The sequence below is a fragment of the Schistocerca americana genome, chromosome 4 (genome assembly GCF_021461395.2).
Source record: "Schistocerca americana isolate TAMUIC-IGC-003095 chromosome 4, iqSchAmer2.1, whole genome shotgun sequence".
NCBI lineage: Eukaryota > Metazoa > Arthropoda > Insecta > Orthoptera > Acrididae > Schistocerca > Schistocerca americana.
Window position 1 is genome coordinate 283,850,134 of NC_060122.1, and position 21,010 is coordinate 283,871,143.

The 21,010-nt window shown below is 39.1% G+C and overlaps 1 protein-coding gene across 2 annotated transcripts in view; it reads left to right on the forward strand.

Moving 5' to 3' along the window:
* The window catches only part of LOC124613077 (claspin), a 195,951-nt gene that overhangs the window by 167,435 nt on the left and 7,506 nt on the right, over positions 1-21,010 (forward strand). For both annotated transcript variants that reach the window (XM_047141662.1, XM_047141661.1), the window contains exons 14-15: positions 3,038-3,156; positions 11,580-11,716. In XM_047141662.1, coding sequence (XP_046997618.1) covers positions 3,038-3,156; positions 11,580-11,716 — 256 coding nt within the window. The remainder of the gene's footprint in view (positions 1-3,037; positions 3,157-11,579; positions 11,717-21,010) is intronic.

Here is a 21,010-nt window from a genome sequence, read left to right on the forward strand (position 1 = left end):
TGATGGTCTTAAGGTGATAGATAAAGTGGGATACGCTTTCACTTCTCCTACTGGCTTAGAACACCATCTGTTGCCAGAATCATGTAGTGTGTTCACAGCAGAGCTTTTAGCCATTACCAGAGACCCTCCATTTTGTTTCTCAGGCCTCCTTCCACAGTGTTTTAATATGTACCGACTCGCCTGCTACTCACGTAATCCTTTGGTCTCTGCTGTCCATGACCTTCTCTCCTTCCTTGACTGTGCCGCCTGCTCGGCTGTCTTTCTCTGAGACCCAAGTCATGTGGGTATCCCGGGGAATCAACGGGCTGACCATTTGTCTAGGTAAGCTGATACTCATGCTCCATTCTCTTTCGTGACTCCAGCTGCAGATATGCAGATCTGTCTCGAATCTCTCTTTGGCCAAAACTGGAATGACATTATGTGCGCTGCTGCTCTTAGTAATAAACTCCGCATAATCAAGGAGGCTGCTGTGCTTTGGTGTTCTTCCTTCTGCTGCTCTTGGAAGGAGTCCACTGCTTTATGCCATCTATGCGTTGGTCATACCAGGCTCACCCATTGTGTCCTCCTGTGTAACGAACCATCGCCACAACATGGTTGTGGAGCCAGACTGAGAACATCTCACATATTGGTAGAATGTCCCCTTCTTGCTAAGTATAGTCTTCTTTAATTTTAATATTAGCAGACAATTCATGGATGGTTGAACTGGTCCTCAGTTTCTTCTGTGAAAGTGGTTATTTCCAGATATAGGGTTTTGCTTTACTCCTGGAGCAGAGGCAGGGTGTTTGTGGTTGGGGTCTCTCTTCGCATTTTCTCAGTTTGGGACCCCGTGACCAGTCCCCCGTGGAAAGAACACTCTTTTTTCCAGTTTCAGATTTGCTCTAAGCTTATATGCCTTTTACTGTGTGTGTTTTAACTTCCTTGTTTTATAGTTTTACTCGCCTGACTGGATCCATCCACTTTTAGCTGACCTCTTTCTTCTGTGAGTAACATTGGAATTGCAGGACTGATGATCTCACCATTTGCCCCCATAAACCCTCTCAATTAGTCAATCAATCTCAAAATTTGCCAGGAAAAAATTCTGAAATGTGTCTGGAAATCATGGAAATATCAGGGAGTTTCACTTGGGGAAACTTGTGCCAAACCTGATGTACGTTCTGTGTGACTTTCAAGGGAATTTTATTCCATTCTTCCTGCAAAATATAGCAAGTTAAGATAAGAATGATAGAGGTGAATAGCGATCATGCACCCTTCTCTGCGTAGCAGATCACAGAGAATCAGTAAAAGCAAGATCTGGTGACTAAAGTGGCCAGGGGAGAAGCAAAGTTCATTCTTTTGCTCACAAAACCAGCCTTGGATTGTACGAGCTGTATGAAAAGGGCCCTGTCATTTTGGAACACAGCTCACCTTTGGGGAGCAAACATTGTACCATAGGATGTACCTGAACAGCCAAAATGGTCACATATTTCTTGGCAGTAATGCAACCTTGCAGGTTAACCATGGAGCCCATGGAATGCCACGATACGGCTGTCCAAATCATCATTGGACCTCTGGTGTGTTTTCTTCTGGGATGTTAAGTTGGCCAGAAGTTGGAAACCCTGTGAAACAATACTCATCCAACCAAGCAACTTTCTTCCATAGTCCAGGTTCGGCACCATGTTTTCGTGCAGTGGGCTTCTGCATAACTTATGAGTGGTTTTGGAATTCCAGCTTGCCCTGCAATTCATTGTTTCTAGAGCTCCCTCCATGTTGTTTTGGTGCTGACATGGTTCACAAGTGTGATACTCATTTATGCAGTGACTTATGCAGCTGTTACTTTTTTATTTTTCATCACAATCCTCTTCAATGACCCACTGTAACGATCACCCGACACACGCATTTGTGTGTGTTGTGACTTAGTGGTGATGTTTTTCCACTTTATACCTCTGTGGGGTATAAATATCTGACACAGTACCTCTTGAAACACTGAACACTTCGGTTAGCTTGATTGTGAAAGCACCCACCATACAAGCACCAGTAGTTTGCCCATGTTCACTGAGCTCCGACATTATGCACCCACAACCAAACAGAACACTGTTTTGACTACAACTGACACCTGCAACTTGTTGAGGACATTACACAAGTGTTGTTCACGGCCAAATACAACAGTGCAACCTTCAGGCTTGGCCAGGATCTGTATTTATGTTCCAAGCATTTATTTCTTGCCGTGATTCCATATTTTTTATCCACTCCTGTACCTCTGTTGGGTAAACTGGTGTCTGTGATGACAGTATGGACATCAAACCACAAAATGGAATGAAATAAATTTGCCAAATCAAGAAAACGACTGTCCTGGTATGATGTGATAAACTCTAGGGAAAGAGAGCTGTGTGTGGTTTCAGTCCATATTTTGCTGAAGAACACTGATTCTTCCATTATATTTACCATTTTCTTGTACTAGGGATAGAAGATAATTTGAAATGCTGTTATCTCCTCTTTCTTACTATAAGAGGAGAGGATAACATCAATCATTGTTTTTGGCAGATTTACTTTAGAAAGGAGTTAACATTATAAGATAGAAGTATCATCTTGGAAATTGTCACAGTAACCTCCTCTGTGGAAACAGGCTGTATTATATGTGAAGATATGGTTTGTATTCTCTTACATTCTTGAGTGTCTTGTCAGATGGAATTGTAGAATATTTCTGTTTCAACAGTACTCTACTGAGGCTGGTGTCACAATATAGTTATATGACCTCTAATATACTATTTTGTTGAGAGCCTCAGGAGGATCACATAAAACAACCCTTCAATCACCCATTATTAAGATTTTTGTTTCCAAGATCTGAAACCTCCCAAAGACCCATCAGTGGACTTGTATCTGAAATGAAGTAAAATCTTGTTAGTAGACTTAATACTTTATACAAGTATAAACATTTTAGAAGGAACTGTAGGTATTGTATGTTTCTTTAGAAAAATGAAAAGATAACAAAGTGTGTGGCTTCAAGTAACTGAATAATTCTGAAGAGAAGTCCATCTACATATTTATTATTATTTTTCAGGCGACAAGTCTTAGATGATGATCAACGGAATGTGCGTTTACTTCAGGAACTCTTACTTGAAGATGGTGAGCTGCATTCAGAAGGAGGAAGGGAAAGAAAGTTTCGCTGGAAGAATATGAGTAAGTTATTCCAGATTTAATTATTCTCTCATCACTATTTACGTTAATGTTGCAGAAAGTATTTGCTGCCTTGGGTATAATTTCTCTCTCTCTCTCTCTCTCTCTCTCTCTCTAAATACAGTACAAGCAATGGAATGTCCTGGATGAAATAACAACTGCATGGAAATGATAGATTGTGTAACTTCCACGTAATGGAGATGTTGAGTCACGGACATGCACAATGAAAAAGATTGCTGAAATATTAAGCTTTTGGCCAAAGTCATCCTTCTGAAATAAAAAACACACACAGATTCATACAAGCACAATTCACACACACACACACACACACACACACACACACACACACACACTCACTCAGGGCCACTGTCTCTGGGTGTTGGAGCCCGTGTTTGTGTGAGTTGCACTTGTGTGTGTGTGTTTTATCCTGTGTATGGGAAGTTGTCTCTCCTATTAGTAAACACTGGTCAGTCCAAGGAATAGGACGTGTAAGGTTATACATTATGTGAAACTCTGCATACAATATACAACTAGACAAACACAAAGTTCAGTTAAATTTTTCTTTTTATATTTTCTTGTGCAAAGTGTTGTAGATAGTAAGTTTCTATTGTTTGGGTTTTGAAGTTCAGCTATAAGGAAGTTCCGCTGTTCAGAAATATCAGAGTTCCACAATCTTAAACCAAGGTTTAAGAAGTTGCAGTCATCATTATAATTTTAAGTTTTTGCCTAGCCTGATTACTTTAAAATTTTTGAAAGTAATACTCTGCTGCAAAAGGAAACTGCTTCATTAATTTCAAATAGAAAAATAATGCAAATAACATAGATGCCTGTGATAAGATTTTGATGAAAAAGATGGAGATGACCTATGTTTCCCACAGTTGGTAATAAAGGTAGAACTGGGGCAAAATTTAAACCCTTCTAGAGTACATACGTAACTTCATCATCAATTATTCTACCTCATAATTTAAGTGCTGTTTTGCTGATGGTCTTACAGTGAATACCGTCTGCTGTGCCTGTGAGACCATCAATCCACTCACATGAATAAGTGTAGATTTACTCCAACAAGGTAGGCGATGGTGTTATTTACATTGCCAGGTGAAGCATTTACAAGTCTATTGATGTAACATTTCGTTGGTGGTATGTATATTAAGTGCCTTCTGTACCAGTATCATGCAGTTGGCTGTTGATGTTTTATGGTGGTAAATAATTTTAGTGAATAATAATGTACATGTAACAGCTTTTGTATCTAAGCAGGAATGTAAGGATGGAGAAGAGCCACTTCATCCTATTACAAATATTGTCCAGTTTATGTAATTGCTGGGTTTCAGGCTTTCACCAATTCAGAATTAGCAAACCAAGGAAAATTGCACACACCATATATCAGTATAGGTTGCCTACAGTTTCTTCCACATGGTTTTAGCAACTTGTACAGAAAAAGTTTGTGCATGTATATCATCTTTATAAGAGAAGGTTTTATGCTATGACCGTGCTGTCTGACAGACAAAGAAGAGATGAAAGGAAGAATTAAATGAGAAAAGGAAAGAATATGAAAATATAGGCTGCTGTAGGATACAGTCAGTGTGCATTATTAACAGTACACCAATTATCTTGGTCATAACTATGAGGGTAATCCCAAAAGTAAGGTCTCCTATTTTTTTTTAATAAGTACATAGACCTGTTTATTTCTACAATGGTTTACATCAGTTTACAGCTTGAACATTTAGCTATTTTTCGACATAATCACCATTTCTGTCAATGCAGTTTTTTAGACGCTGTGGCAGTTTTTGTATGCCCATGTTATACCAGCTCGCCACCTTGCTGTTCAGAAAGTAATGAACCTCTTCTTTCACGTCGTCATCAGAGCGTAATCGCTTTCCGGCCATGTTCCTTTAACCTGGGGAACAGGTGATAGTCACTGGGTGCCAAGTCAGGACTATAGGGTGGGTGGGTGATTATGGTCCCCTGAAACCGTTGCAGGAGAGCAACGGTTTGCCGAGCAATGTGTGGGCAAGTGTTGTCATGGTGAATGTGTACGCCCTTGCTCAACATTCCTCTTCTCCGGTTCTGAATTGCCAGTTTGAGTTTTTTCGGAGTCTCACAGTACCTGTCATCATTAATTGTGATCCCAGTGGGCATAAAGCCAACCAAAAATACCTCTTTCTGATCCAAAAAAAAAAAAACGGTTGTCAAGACTTTACCAGCAGATTGTGTTTGTTTTTAATTTCCGCAGCTTTGGTGAAGAAGGATGCCGCCACTGACGTGATTGTTGCTTGGTCTCAGGTGTAAAGTGGTATGCCCAGGTTTTGTCACCCGTGACAGTTGAGTCCAGAAAGTTGTCCTGTTCGGATGCAGGGCGGTGAAGAAATGTGCGGGAAGCATCAACTTGTTGCCGCATGTGGTCGTCAGGCAGCATGCGTGGCACCCATCTTGCGCACACCTTCCGGTAGTTCAATGTTTCCGTTAAAATTCTGTGAGCAGTGCTTCAGGAAACCTCAGGAACCAATGTCCAGAGATCATCCAGGGTGATCCGCCGATCTTCACGCATGCTTTGCGCAACCTTCAACACCGTCTCCTCAGAAATTGACGGTCTCCCACTCCTTTGTTCGTCGTGAATTTCGGTCTGACCAGCTGCAAACTCTCTACACCACTTACGAACATTTTTGACATCCATGCACAACTCAACATACACTTCCGGCAACTGGCAATGGATTTCAATCGGCACAGTGCCCTTTGCGTTCAAAAACTGAATAACTGCACTCAATTCGCACTTGGCGGTAACATCCAACGGGAGCTCCATTCTCAACAGCTGCCAAGCCAAGACTGAGCGCCTCAGCGCAGTGTGCGCATGTTTACACACAGTGCGTGAAGCACTCTTCATAACAGTGTGACCAACTGCCTCACAAACAGAGTTCTGTACTTATGAAAAAATAGGAGACCTTACTTTTGGGATTACCCTCATATTTAATGCTCAAATATTTGTCATTTTCTTTGATCCAGAAGAAAGTGCAAGCATTTAGTATAGGTAACTGGTAGTTAAAAAGTAGTGATAAACCTGGGATGAGGAAGAAACTCATTACGTACATTGTATTTCTATTAATGAGAGGTTTTGAATAAGAGTGAAACATATAGGAAGATAGGAGATGATCAGCTGTGTTTGATTACTCAGTTATAAGAAGTGTAAATTTTGGTTATAAGAATGAGTTTACTGAAAAAGAGCTAGGCTATTACAGTTGTACATAGTACGAGTAAATTAATCCTTATGCACTCCAAGAGGAGAAGCATTGTTATGTAGAAACACACACGCCTGTTACAGAATTAAAGCCGAAGTGCAGAGTTATTTGAAATAGACATATAATGTTGCAACCACCCTAAATGCCTCGCTGTACAGCGAGCGATTTACTGGAGCTGCAGGGCTGTAGTCTTCATGCAAATGATGATGTCCCAAAAGATGCCAAGAAGTTTCCTTACACTGACATTATTTCTACATCTTCATTTATGCTCGGGAAGCCACCATAGTATGTGTGGAAGGGGGTACCCTATACCACTAATAGTCCAATTTGATTCCATATGGCTAGATTTGCTGAAAGCATTTGACACGGTGCCCCATTGCAAGCTGTTAATGAAGGTATGAGCATATCATCGTTAGGCAATGAAAACCTCGTAACTCAAGTTTGTCAAATTTTACAAGAGAAACCAAAAACCAATTATAGAAATCACATGGGGACCTGATTAACCAAATGTAGTGGTTTCTGCTACACAATATGGATCCGGTCATTGGTACATAAGACTTTATTATGCACTTAAAATTGTCTGCCGGTTTTTGGAGTTACGAGGTTTTCACAGTCTTTTTTTGGTAGTAATGGAGATAAGAGGCATGTAACGAGTGCACACTTAAGAATTGAAATGAATGAATGTTTAATTTGTTTTAAAAAATACTTACTTCAACTTTGCATTGTTTGTGTATTATGAAACATCTGTAAGGATACATTGTTACAGATATAAAGTGAAATGAATAATTTCACATTGATCAAAATATTGGAATCTGGATGTTAATAAATTACAGTGTTTAAAAAGCATACAAACAATATTGTTAGCTTTAATTAAACTTTTATTACTGTAAACATTTGTGCAGCTTATTAACATTTATTATTGTTAATATTACTGCTACTATCACAGTCATAGGTGGCTGTAAACAAGTTTATTTTCGGCTGCATTTTTTTAGGCATGGACACGTTCTCTCATTACAAATGTGAGGCAGTGTGTCATAAAATGAATGCACATCCTTAGGAAGGACCAGCTTTAGTTGTTGCAAATGCGTAAACTTTCCACCACTGATCTTTAGTGGTGAACTGTAGAGAGGGGGAACTGTAAATGAGCTCGGTATGTTTGACATCCTTCTTGGAAGTGCTTCCCATGTATCACTGACTTTCAATTTATATTCGATATTTCCGGAGGGATCATATTTGAGACACTGGATATCAGTCACTGTTGGATCCCCGATTTTGGATCCTGGCCGAATAGATGAATACAACGAGAGTTTATCATAGGACTAGAAAAATGTGTGGTCCAAAGAATTGACAACATAAGGTCTAGGACTTTGTCTTGCAGTAGTATGAACTTCTACATACCCAGCAGGAATATAAATGTGTCTGTTTTTTAACTTAATTTCTATGGTGGAGTGCATAGAATCACACTCCATTTGAGTGTGACCTTTTTTCACTATTGTAATGCCTTTCTGATTGGCGAAATGAGCCAACGCATTACTCATGACTGAGTTTCCATTCTGTTACGTGCATCCGTCGCTATAGAAAATAGCTTCTGAATCATTTTGGACGTATGTTTCTATAAAATGTACGAGTATACTGGCAAATTTCGAATCTGTTAGTCCACCTTCACTCTCGTGCCAAAGGTAACAATAACCATCGTTACTTTTTAAATCATAGATAGTAAAGTTGTGGACCTTTAGTTTGCTTTTATAATAAGGTGCAGATGCTTTTAGTCTGGGAGGAAGCAGAAGTGCTCGTAGGTCCATAGTAAACACTCTAGCTGGTCCTAATTTATCACTATTTTTCGCTTCCCTTGCCTCAGTTTTTTGGGCCATATGCAAAGAGTATTCATTGTCTGAGAGAGTGCCTGTCTGGTGAGAACAACATAGATCGCACTGGTCCTTTTTTGGCGAAAATAAGTTAAGATTATTTTCATCGAATACCTCGCAGAACTGTTTCTAAGCAGCTGGGATTTGTCCTCTTTTCTTGCAAAATTCTATATATTCCCTATGTAATTCTGATTTACTCTGCCAGTTAGGTTCCGAGTAAAGTTTTGTGGAAGAACGACGGCAGTTATTCGATCCCAGATTCGGCAACTCTGCAAAAAAATCTGATGCTGATTGTTGTCCACCTGAAACTTTCGTTGGTCTCTCCTGCATTTTAGGCCCTTCTGCAAGCGTTCTTCCTGATTCACTAGATGCCCATGTTCTGACAATCCATTCGCCCAAGCACAAAGTATTCAGAAACATGGTCTTGCAGACAGTTTTTCCCTGTCCTTCTATTACAAAATTGTAATATAGTGTGTTAGAACGGTGAGATTTATTATATTCTGAATTATTTCTGCGTTTTTTAACTGGAACGTAGGAGACATGGTTTCTAACAAAAAAATGTTTTTTTTCACCCCAAGGCATATCCTGCCAGAAATGATTAAATATTAGCTATCTCTGCTCTTCTGTAATATCCTTGCAATTCCTGTTCCGATTTAAGGAAGAATGTTTACAAGTACATCGTGGTTTCATTTCCCTCCTACTTCTGCTCATTGTTGTTCTCTTTTTCCCAAACTCATCTTTTTTCCATTCCGAAATAATCCTGCCCCCTCATATGTTTTTCTTTCTGCAAACTTTGAAGTGATTGATTGCTTTTCCTTTTACGGCGCTGTTTAGTACTTTTTACTCCCACATCAACTTCGTCATTGGCGTCTTCCATGCTGTTGATACTGCTGTGGTCATTTTTGTTTTTATCTGTATCATACACATCACTACTGCCACTGGAGATACCATCCTCGCTGCTGTGTTCGAAAAGACTTTCAAACTCAGAACTGGAATTCGCCTCTGTATTGGCTTCTTTTTCTGCATTGTCTGTATTGTAAACAATAATGTCATCAATAATATTTAAATAATTTAACCACCTCAACTTTCAAACAAGGATCTTACTTGAAGTTACAACAATATAAACTACGGTTTACCATCATTTTGTAGGTCTACTCTTCCTTTTGGTGCAGGACAAGGAGGAACCTGACTAGAATCTCCTTCCGGTGATTTTATACAATATGACCGTTGTCGGCTTGTTTCACAAGGTGAAGAGTGAATTTATTCTTTTTGCCCATAGCCAAAAACAAAGTAGTACTGTAGAATGTATAGGATTCTGATAAGTTCTAAAATTAAAACCTCGTATGTACCGAGTGCAGTCTGCTTTATGCGCGATGAAAAACTCATAAATCAACGTTGTATCTAATGAGGTCTTATTAATTCTGTATATTAAAATACAATACATAAATACCTACTTGTGGCAATAAAGCAGTGTTGGGTCTGTGAGTCAAAAAGGTTACTATCACATCAAAAAACGTTTTAATCTCGGAGCATATGTTTGACCTGCACACTAACAATGGCGATTACCGGAGATGCGAGGTTTACAGCACAAACTACATATCGCTGGAGATGTGAGTTTTTCATTATTGTCGCTAGATGGCGACACCATACAACTCGAAGGAGGAGGGTTTCAATAGGCTATGTGGCATAATTGTCTACATTTGGTAATGGAGTTACATGGATTTCATTGTCAGATGGAGTTACGAGGTTTTCGCTGCCTAGCGACGATATGGAATAAGTTCATAGACATGTGAGTGGCTCAAAGACTTCTTAATAGAACCCAGTATGTTTTACTCAATGGTGAGTGTTCATCAGAGACAATCATCAGGAGTGCCACAGAGAAGTGTGATAGGACCGCTGTTGTTCTCTATATAGGTCAATGATTTGATGGACAGGGTGGGCGGCTGTCTGTGGTTGTTTGCTGATGATGCTTTGGTGTATGGTAAGTTGTCGAATTTGAGTGACTCTAGGAAGCTGCAAGATGACTTGGACAAAATTTCTAATTGGTGTGATGAATGGCAGCTAGCTCTAAATGTAGAGAAATGTGAGTTAATGTGGATGATTTGGAAAACCAAACCTATAATGTTCGTATACAGCATTAGTAGTGTCCTGCTTGACACGGTCATGTTGTTTAAAAATTAAAAATATTTGGGCATAACATTGCAAAGTGATATGAAATGGATGAGTATGTGAAAACTGTGGTAGGAACAGTGAATGGTCGGTGTCGGTTTTATCAGGGAAATTTTAGGAATATATGGTTCAGGAGACCACGTATAGGACTCTTGTGCAACCTGTTCTTGAGTACTGCTCAAGTGTTTGGGAGCTGTACCAGGTCAGATTAAAGGATGACATTGAAGCAATTCAGAGGCAGGCTGCTAGATTTGTTACCGGTAGATTCGAACAACTTATAAGTGTTACGGAGATGCTTCGGGAACTCACATAGGAATCCCTGAAGGGAAGGCGATGTTCTTTTTGAGGAACACATTGAGAAAATTGAGACAACCAGTATTTCCACCTGTGTAGTCATGTACACTTTCCATTTACTAATCTTTGTGTTTTACAGTTATGTTATGGAAATCATAGTTATAAGTTGCATTCTAATTCTGTAATAATGGGCTTAGATGTATGCACATTGAATAATGTGCTTTTCAAAATTATATGGAATGCAGTGTTGATTAACAAAGTTGTCAACTTTCTGGCAAGCTTCCTCATATTACAGATATCTTGTTGAGTTAATAAATGATTTACAATATTTGAATTTTGTGGAGCTAGTTGTTAATATACTTTTTGAAGCACTGAAGTGGTGTATGCACCATATTACTAATTACTTAATTCTATGAATATAATAGAGGGAAACATTCCACGTGGAAAAAATATATCTAAAAACAAAGATGATGTAACTTACCAAACGAAAGCACTGGCATGTTGATATACACACAAACAAACACAAACATACACACAAAATTCAAGCTTTCGCAACCAACAGTTGCTTCATCAGGAAAGAGGGAAGGAGAGGGAAAGACGAAAGGATGTGGGTTTTAAGGGAGACGGTAAGGAGTCATTCCAATCCCAGGAGCGGAAAGACTTACCTTAGGGGGGGAAAAAGGACAGGTATACACTCGCTCGCGCGCGCGCATACCACACCACACCACACACACAAACACACACACACACACACACACACACACACACACACACACTACTTAATTCTGTACATAGTGTGAAGATTTATCTTTAATTATGTTTATGGTTTGGCTGTCAGTCTTCTTATTGATTCCACCACTTTTTGCAGATATAGCAGATGAAAATGAGCAATCAAAAAAAGACTCTGATGCAGAGGATGCTGTAGAGTTCGAAGGCAATGAAGAAGATGAAGCTGAATGGCGAAAGGAAAGATTCGAGCGTGAAACATTCTTAATGGAGCAGAAGGTTTGTAATTAACTAATCTGTTTGCATCCAAATTGATTGTATTAGAAAATTTTCCTTCCATTCTTGTTCATTACTGTGTTTAATTAAGCTATACTGTAGTTTTGCTGTGTAATGTTAAGTAAGCTGGCATTTTTCCTTTTCGGTAACATTCTCTGACTTGTGAAGTTTTACTTGCCGAGATGTAACCACCTTTGTGAAGTTCTATAAAATTTGTGCAGCAAATCTACTCACACATCCCGCACACATAACCTGTGTGGCTTATTTGGGGGAGGGGGGTCAGGGCAGGCAGGCAGTGAAGATGGGCAGAAATGCAGAATAAATGTATTCAAAGTTTCTTATACCAACGAACCGTTTTGTGAGTTTAAGGATAATAGGCTTACATCTGCACTTGTCTGTCAACACCTTTCATAATTTTATTACATTCAGCAATCAATTGCAGTTTGTTTTCTTTGCTACAGTTATTTTCAATTTAACTTTGAAACTGAATCACCTCTGTATTCTCTAGAAATTTGAAGGATGTCCTGCTTGTTTCTGCACTTACCAAAAGATGCACTGTCCTTTCCATAGCCGCATGTTTTTTTTTTTTTTTTTCCTCTGCAGACTTTGGGCTGCTACTTATGCTAGACTGCCCTTCTCGTAAGCTTGCAGGGCTTCTGTGTATTGGGTTTGCTATGGCAGAAGCTTCTATGCAAGGATAACAGAATTGTAAAATAAAAGCTACGTAAATAGTGTATTGTCTTTTCCCTTCCATCCCTTCAAGCAATTTGTGCACTTCTTAGCTGCATGGCTGTGACAGCTAATGTTTGGATCTTTTGCTCTGTGATGTGTGACTGTGAATTCCATGTAAAAGACCATTTGGTTGAGCCAGAACATAAAATTTCATTCCATATTTGTAGGGACAGGAAAAACCATTTTATTTTAGGGCCAAATTCAGCATTACTTTTTTGTAAATTTGATTTTTTTGCCGAATTTGGTGTTATATTTTCACAAATTCACTGCTATTTTTACTAAATTCAGTTTTTTTAAATGCTATTTTTGAAGTCGCAATATGTGGGAGGTGAATCGTCTTTTTAAGATTATGCATGATTTGAATGGTCAATAACCATCAGTTACAAATTGTGGTAAAATATTATCCTCAGTTTTTTTGTACGAGAAAATGACAAATTTCACAATATTTTGTAAAAATTGTGGATTTCATATTCTTTCACTAAAAACCATAAACTATACCATTAATTTTGCATTTTTTGCGTTATTGTTCTCATGAAATTTTCTTGGCCCTTATTATTTATGATATTTATCCTATGTATACTGTTCCATCCCAGCTGATCTCTACACAAAACCATTGTTTGTGTTTGATGAGTTCTCAATATGAGTGATACTGGTATGAATATTATAATTGAGATATTTGAAGATCACTGTGTTTCAAAATACAGGCATCACAAAATCAAATGAAACTATTTTGGAAAGAATCTCTAATATTTGTACATTCTTCTCAAGTATCTGTAGTTTTCTTCAGTCTTACTTGACCTTTCATATGTTGTGTTAATCCCTGACTATATGTTCCAGTCTATTGAATATTGAACAAACCAACCTGTATTGAAAACGATATTGTTAACCGTTTTTACAGAAAAGAAATTAATCTCCACCTTGCTTGTGTTCCACTCTGCTTCAGTTTGTGTCTATTATGACCTATCTGTCGTAACTATTGGAAATGCTATTTTCTCATTCCTTGTTTTTAACAAAAAAGGAACTCAGTTTTTGAAAGCTAAACTTCTGAAAACAGTAAGGGGAGCAATGTGAACCGCATTATGTAAAGAAAAGCTTTTAAATTTTACTATGTCAAAGATAACCTCTTATCTTAAAGCCATTACAAAATTTATAGGAATGTACTCTTGGTAGGGATGTGACAACACCATCATCCAGTGGTAAATCATTGCAGTCATCCATGTATCGTCGGGCAAACCATAAACCTTACTGACATGAAGAAATAAATGTTAGGTGCTGACCACCTAGTGCACAACAAAGTGTTAACACAACGAAGTATTAACACACGAGCCTAGCAAGCCTGTGGTAGTGTATCATCAACACTTTCAACAATCAAATGAGGAGGAAGAAGACAAGGAATGTGTTGGTTTGGGTGATACGTTAGTCTTCAGTACATGGTACAGAACAGGAAAGGCTAGTTTTTGCATCAGTGTACTTGACCAAAAGCATATGAAGCTATCATAATTAATCTTGTCTTGTGGTCACTGCAGATGTCAACATTGTTTTGCCTTGGCGTGGTATGGATTCAGAGATTATTGACAAATTTATGAACATTTTCCTTTCCAGTAGGCTCGCAGCTAGCACGAGGTCAAAGAATGACATATTTTATTTTAGTTACAATTAGCAAAAAACACCTTGCACCATGACCCAAAATTTACAATGGAAATAGAATAAAATGAGTCAATAAACTTTTTAGACCTAAAAATAAGTAACAACAGCGACCAACAATTTGAAATAAAGCTACTACGACTTACAGTATCATAAATAAAAATCCTTGTCACCCAAATTCGAATAAATATGCATATTTCAAATCAATGGTTAATAGAATTTTATATTTACTTCTCAACAATAATGCGATAGAAAATGAAATAAAAGTGCTACAATACATAGCACAACTAAATGACTTTAGTTCCAAAATAGTGCTACAATTATATGAGCAACGCAAAACCAAAAGCAGATGACATACATTAAGAAGTAACATTAAAAAGAGAAGGAAAAAATCACAAATAAACCTATCTATGTTACAACACCATACATAGGCCACACACCAGAAAAAATGGACAACTTGTTTAAGAAAGCAAAAATAAAATAAGCATTCCATACAAATAAAAATTTGAAGCCCAAAATACGATAAATAAAAACTTTTTCAAACCCAGGCATCAACAAGCTTCCTTGCCGATTGCTGTATTATATCGGACAAACCGGCAGGAATTTCGGAATCATATTTAAAGAACAAACATGAGACTGTGAAAGCAACCAATCCACAATTTACTTGCATTTAAAAAGCCAAGAACGTAAAGCAGAAAATATTGAAAATGCCCTAACAATTCTACATAAGTTACCTACAGGACATACAGTGAACATTTGGGAGAAAATGGAAATTTACATTCATACAAAAAAGTACCCAGAAGACATCATTTGCAGACAAAGAGATTTTAAACATTAAAAAAATACCTTGAGAATTTTATTGACATTATAAAAGAAAAAGGGTAAATTATCATGGTAAATACAAAACAATATAACACTTACTATTTACGTAAATATACTATCTGAAAAATTAAACGTAATCATTGACTTTCCATGGAATAGAAATTCCGTTGTAAACATGTAGCATCACTGGAGCCAGAGCAGTTAAAAATAGCTTTACAAGATCATGAAAATAAAAATAAAGATATAAATAATGTGATCATATCATAACAAAAAGACAACTGACATTTACGTTCCAAGATGGCATGTGGACCACGTCATACCAGCTAAAATGTGAGCGCAAGGTGTTATATGTAGACATAGACTAACATAGACTAAGGAATGATTCTATACCTAGTGCTTGATTTATGGCGGTACGCCCCAGTACTCTTTACTGGCACCTCTAATGAAAAAATCAGAACTGCAGCTTTTGAGATATGGTACAATAGAACTTTATTTCTTACAAAAAAAGACGTTGTATTCACACTTTTAAAATGCACAGAAAAGAATAAAAGTAATGTTTTAAGAAAGCTAAATTTCAGACCAGAGGCCCCCCCCCCCTCACACACACACACACACACACACACACACACACACACACACACACACACACACACATATTCCCATACTCCCTCCCAGATGGTCATAGTGCCGGAGTGTCCCCCCCCCCCCCCCATTTTTGTTTTATTATTATTATTATTATACAAATCAAGCGCTGATTATACCATCTTAACAGGTACACTTGATAATGGCAACACACCGAAATGAGCTCATTGTGTAACTTGTATCACTACGAGTAGAGAAGTAAATAGTGCAGCAAACATGTTGTACATAAAATAAAATTTATGAACAAAACACTGCTCCATTTGATGTGTCCTATCTATGATGATACTTCTTACAGTGTCTGAAGCACTGTGCTATCTCATTATTTGTAGGCTCTACACAAAACATTTTTAATGATTAGGTTGCAGAATTCTGGAGAAATGCAAAAAATTAACTTCCAAAATTTTTAATATGATTATGTAATTTTTCCCCATGCTTGTAGTATCAAAGAGTAATAAAATTGTTTTTCGTTCAATTATTTACCTCTGTTTCTATGGTCACTAAATCATTCTTCGATGGAAGTCATCTAGGATTTAGCAGAGTTGGGCAGCTCAACTTACTCTAATATCACCCGTAAGAGTAAATAAATGCTATTTTTAGTTCACTTTTAGACTACAGTTACCTGCTACTACTGATTATAAAATCTACTGCACAGGCTCTTTTCCCCAACTATTGTCATTTAAACAGTGTTTTATCTATTACTGATTCCTCTGGTGTAGGTACTTTTGCTACAGAATTTTTATTTTATAGGTGAGCTTAATATTTAAAAATCTTTTATTACCAAGTGGTCATAAAATTTTGATCCTGCTAATAGCATTTTGCTAGACCCTTGAGTTATACTTTTTAAAGTGATAACTTTCCTGATTATAGAAACATTCAATTTTATCTAATGAGCGGTAATTTGAATTTTAATTTAAATATTTCATTATTGTTCTAAAAATGTAATAAATACTGTTTAAGTTCTCCTCAAAGACATAGTACATGATTCATTAATATATAAAAAAAGAGAAATTACTAAGAGGGGCAAGGAAACTTGTATTAATTACACTGAGGTGACAAAAGTCATGTGATACCTCCTAATTTTGTGTTGGACCTGCTTCTGTCCAGTGTAATGCAGCAACTTGACGTGGCATGAACTCAACAAGTTGTTGGAAGCCTCCAACACAAATACTGAGCCATGCTGCCTCTATTATAGCCGCCCATAATTCCGAAAATGTTGCCAGTGCAGGATTTTGTGCATGAACTGACCTCTTTATAATGGCCCACAAATGTTCGATAGGATTCATGTTGGACAGTCTGGGTGGGCAAATCGTTCGCTTGAATTGTCCAGAATATTCATTGAACCAATTGCAAATAATAGTGGCCTGGTGGCAAGGCATATTGTCATCCATAAACATTCCATCATTGTTTGTGAACATGAATTCCATGAATGGCTACAAATGGTCTCCAAGTAGCCGACACACAGAGGAGCCAATCCATCCCATGTAAACACAGCCCACACCATTATGGAGGTACCACCACTTTCCACAGTGCCTTGTTGGCAACTTGAGTCCATGGCTTCATGGTGTCTGCACAAAAGTCGAACCCTGCCATCACCTCTTACCAACTGAAATTGGGACTCATCCGACCAGACCACCATTTTCCAGTCATCTAGGATACAACCAGTACAGTCGCGAGCCCAGGAAAGGCACAGCAGGCGATGTGCTGTTAGCAAAGACACTTGGGTCAGTTGGCTGCTGCAGTAGTCCATTAATGCCAAATTTTGCTGCACTGTTCAAACGAGTACGTCGTACATCCCAAATTGATTTCTTTATTTATTTCACACTGTGTTGCTTGTCTGTTAGCACTGACAACTCTATGCAAGTGCTGCTGTTAATGGTCGTTAAGTGAAAGCTGTCGGCTACTACATCTCGACACTGTGGAACTTGGAAAATTGAACTGCCTAACAACTTCTGAAATGGAATCTCCGATACTTTTATCTCTAGCTGCAATTCTGCATTCAAAGTCTGTTGGTTCCCATCGTGTGGCCATGAACTTGTTGCAAACATTTTCACGAGTTACCTGAGACAAATGAACAGCTCCGCCGATGCACTACACTTTTGCACCTTGAGCATGCGATACTACCGCGCATATATGTGCATATCACTATTCCATGACTTTTGTCACCTCAGTGTATGTTGTGGTATTGACTAATACTGTACTCAATTAAACTGTATGAAATAGGCGTGTTTCAATAATTTTTCAGGTATTGATATTTGTACACTCCAGTGTAGACTGTATGTAAAACCACGAAACAAAACAAGTAGCAGAAGCATTGTGTCATCAAGAGACAGACACAAAAGAGAATAAAAAAACCTTGACAGCTTTTGGAAAAAATCTTTTGATGAGCTGAAGGCCCCCCTCCCTCTCTCTCTCTCTCTCTCTCTCTCACACACACACACACACACACACACACACACACACACACACACACACACACACACACACCTGTGCACCTACATCGTGCTCGCTGGATGTGCAGTAGGATGGGGCTTGTCAGATGGGGTTCATAGAGGAAGAGGGAGGTGGGAAGTAGAAGGGGTTAGTATGTTGTGCTCGGCAGCACAGAGGATAGTCAACTTTGTTCTTGGTCACAGTACGGCAGTGGCTGTCCATTGTGGTGGACAGCTGAGTTATATCCACATACAATACTGTGTGGTGATCGCAGCCCAGCTGGTGTATGACATAGCTGCTTTCAGAGAGGGTCCTGCCTCTGATAGGACAGGATAAGCTTGTGACAGGACAAGTAGGATGTGCTGGTTTGGTGACTCTAGCAGGTGTTGCACCTTGGTCTTCCACAGGGAGACGGTCCTTGGTGCAAGGAGTTGGGAGTGGGAGTGACATAGGGACGGACCAGGATGTTGTGTTGGCTGGGTGGGTGGCAAAATGCTGCTTTAGGAGGTGTGGGAAGAACCTCGGATAGGATTTTCCCTCACATCTAGATATGATGGAAGAGAATCAAAACTCTGGCAGAGGATGTGATTCAGTTTCTCCATGTCAGATTGATATTGGGTAGTGATGAGGCTCCTTTCAGGTGGGATAGGAAGAATCTTGGGTAGAATTTCCCTCTTTTTGGGTATAATGGTAGAAAATCAAAGCTCTGGCAAAGCATATGGTTCAGTTACTCCAGTCTAGAGTGATACTGGGTAACAATAAGGCTCCTTTACATCTGATTCTTGAGGCTAGTGTCAGGATTAGTGGTGTGTGAGGATATGGCATGGGAACTCTGTTTGCAGAGTGGGTTTGGGGGTTAGGACCTGTCTGTGAAGGCCTTAGTGAAACCTTCAGCAAACTGGGCAAGGGAATTCTCATCACTGGAGGTACGCTTCCATGGGTGACCTGGCTGTGTGGGAGTGATTTTTTGGTGTGGAGTAGATGGCAGCTGTCAAAATGAAGGTACTGTTGGCGGTTAGCAGGTTTAATGTGGACAGAAGTGTGGTTGGTGCCATCAGAGGTGTCAAAGTCGACATCCAGGAAGGTGGCATGTTGGGTTGAGGAGGACTAGGTGAAACAAATGGGAGAGAAGGTATTGGGGTTTGAGGAGGAATGATGATAGGGTGTCTTGGCCCTGAGTCTATATCATGAGGACATCTTCGATGAACCTGAACCAGATGAGGGATTTGGGGTTTAGGGAGGTTAGGAAGATTTCCTTAATGGAGCCCACAAACTGGGTGGCATAGGAGGGCGACTTGCAGTTGCCCATGGCTCTGCCGCCAATTTGTTTGTGTACCTTCTCATCAAAGGAATGGTTTTGTGTGAGGATATAGTTGGTAAAGAGTATGAGGAATGAGGTGATGGGTTCAGAGTCAGACAGATGTTGGCAGAGGTACTGTTTGATAGTGGCAGTGCCTTGGGCAGAAAGGAGAATGGTGTATAGGTAGATGGCATTGACAGTGACGAGAAGGGATCCAGGTTATAATGGGGTGGGGATGGTCAAAAGTTGGTGAAGGAATCTTTGATGTGAGAGGCTAGGTTTCAGGGAATCGATTGGCGTTGTTAGTTGAAGAATGGAAATTCGTTGAGCACAATAACCAGCTACAATGTAATGTTCAGGATTGCCGAGTTTGTGGATTTTGAGAAGCATTTAGAAGGTGGGTTTGCAGGGGTTCATTGGGGTGTGGAGGGACGTGGATTTGGGGGAGATTCGAGGATGGGTTTAGGGATTTCAGTAGGAATTGGAGGTTGCATTGGACGTCTGGGATGAGATCACTATGGCAGAGCTTGTAGGTGGGGAATCAAACTGTTGCCAGAAGCCTTCTGTCAGATAGTCACTATGATTCAGCACGACAGTGATAGAGCCTTTGTGTGCAGGGAGTATGGTTAAATCAGGGTCTGTCTTGAGTCTGTGAATATATGTCCTTTCTTCACATGTGAGGTTTGTTTGTGGGAAGTAACCTTGGGAAGGATGGTGAGGCCAAGCCGGAGGTAAAGAAATCCTGGAAGGTGACCAGGGGGTGGTATGAACTGGTAGAGGCAAGGTTCAACATTGGTATTAGGTTGGCAGGATTGATAATGAAGGAAATGTTTCCACTGTAGGACTGGAAGCGAGAGAGTAGGTCTTTGATAAGGCCAACATCGTTAAACTAACCACTCCACCTAACATAACCCCTATCCCAGTCTACCTGACAAACTGCAACGCTGACATTGTGTGTGTAGCCAGCACAATGTACTCTAACTACCGTATTTACTCAAATCTAAGCCGCACTTTTTTTCCGGTTTTTGTAATCCAAAAAACTACGTGCGGCTTAGAATCAAGTGCAAAGTAAGCAGAAGTTCTGAAAAATGTTGGTAGGTGCTGCCACAACTAACGTCTGCCATCGAATATATGTAGCGCTACACAGGCATGCTTTGCAGGTCCAAAGAAAAATACTGGGGCCAAAACCTCCGCGTCAATAGATAAATTAAAAGAAAAGCTGGAAGAGTGTTAACATTATGCCATGTATTCTTTCATATTTGCTGCTATCTCATTTAAATCCTGTCTGCCTAATAAACTACGAAACTAGAGTCAGACAGCAGCAAACGCGGAAGAATATACGTATCATGTCATGTTTATATTTGTATTATTCTTATGCTGAATAGTGACACAGTCAGAAATGAAGCACAACAACTGACTAGATTTTTAAATGTAAGATGAATGTAATTTCTGTGCAGAATGTAATGTACTAAAGAGGTGTCTGCAAAGATTTTCAAACGCAGAAAAATTTTCGCTAAACTCTTATTCAGAACATACGCAGCCTATTATTTGGTTCTTGTTGATCGTTATCAAAGAAAGCAGCAGTGTAAGTAACAACAAATAGCAGTCTCTTACCATTGTTTCGCTTATGAGACAATTCCTCTCTTTTTTATTGTAAGCGGTGGTAGCGCGCACAAAAGCAAGCCATGCCACGAGCGGCGACAGGTCGTAAACACTCATTATCAGAA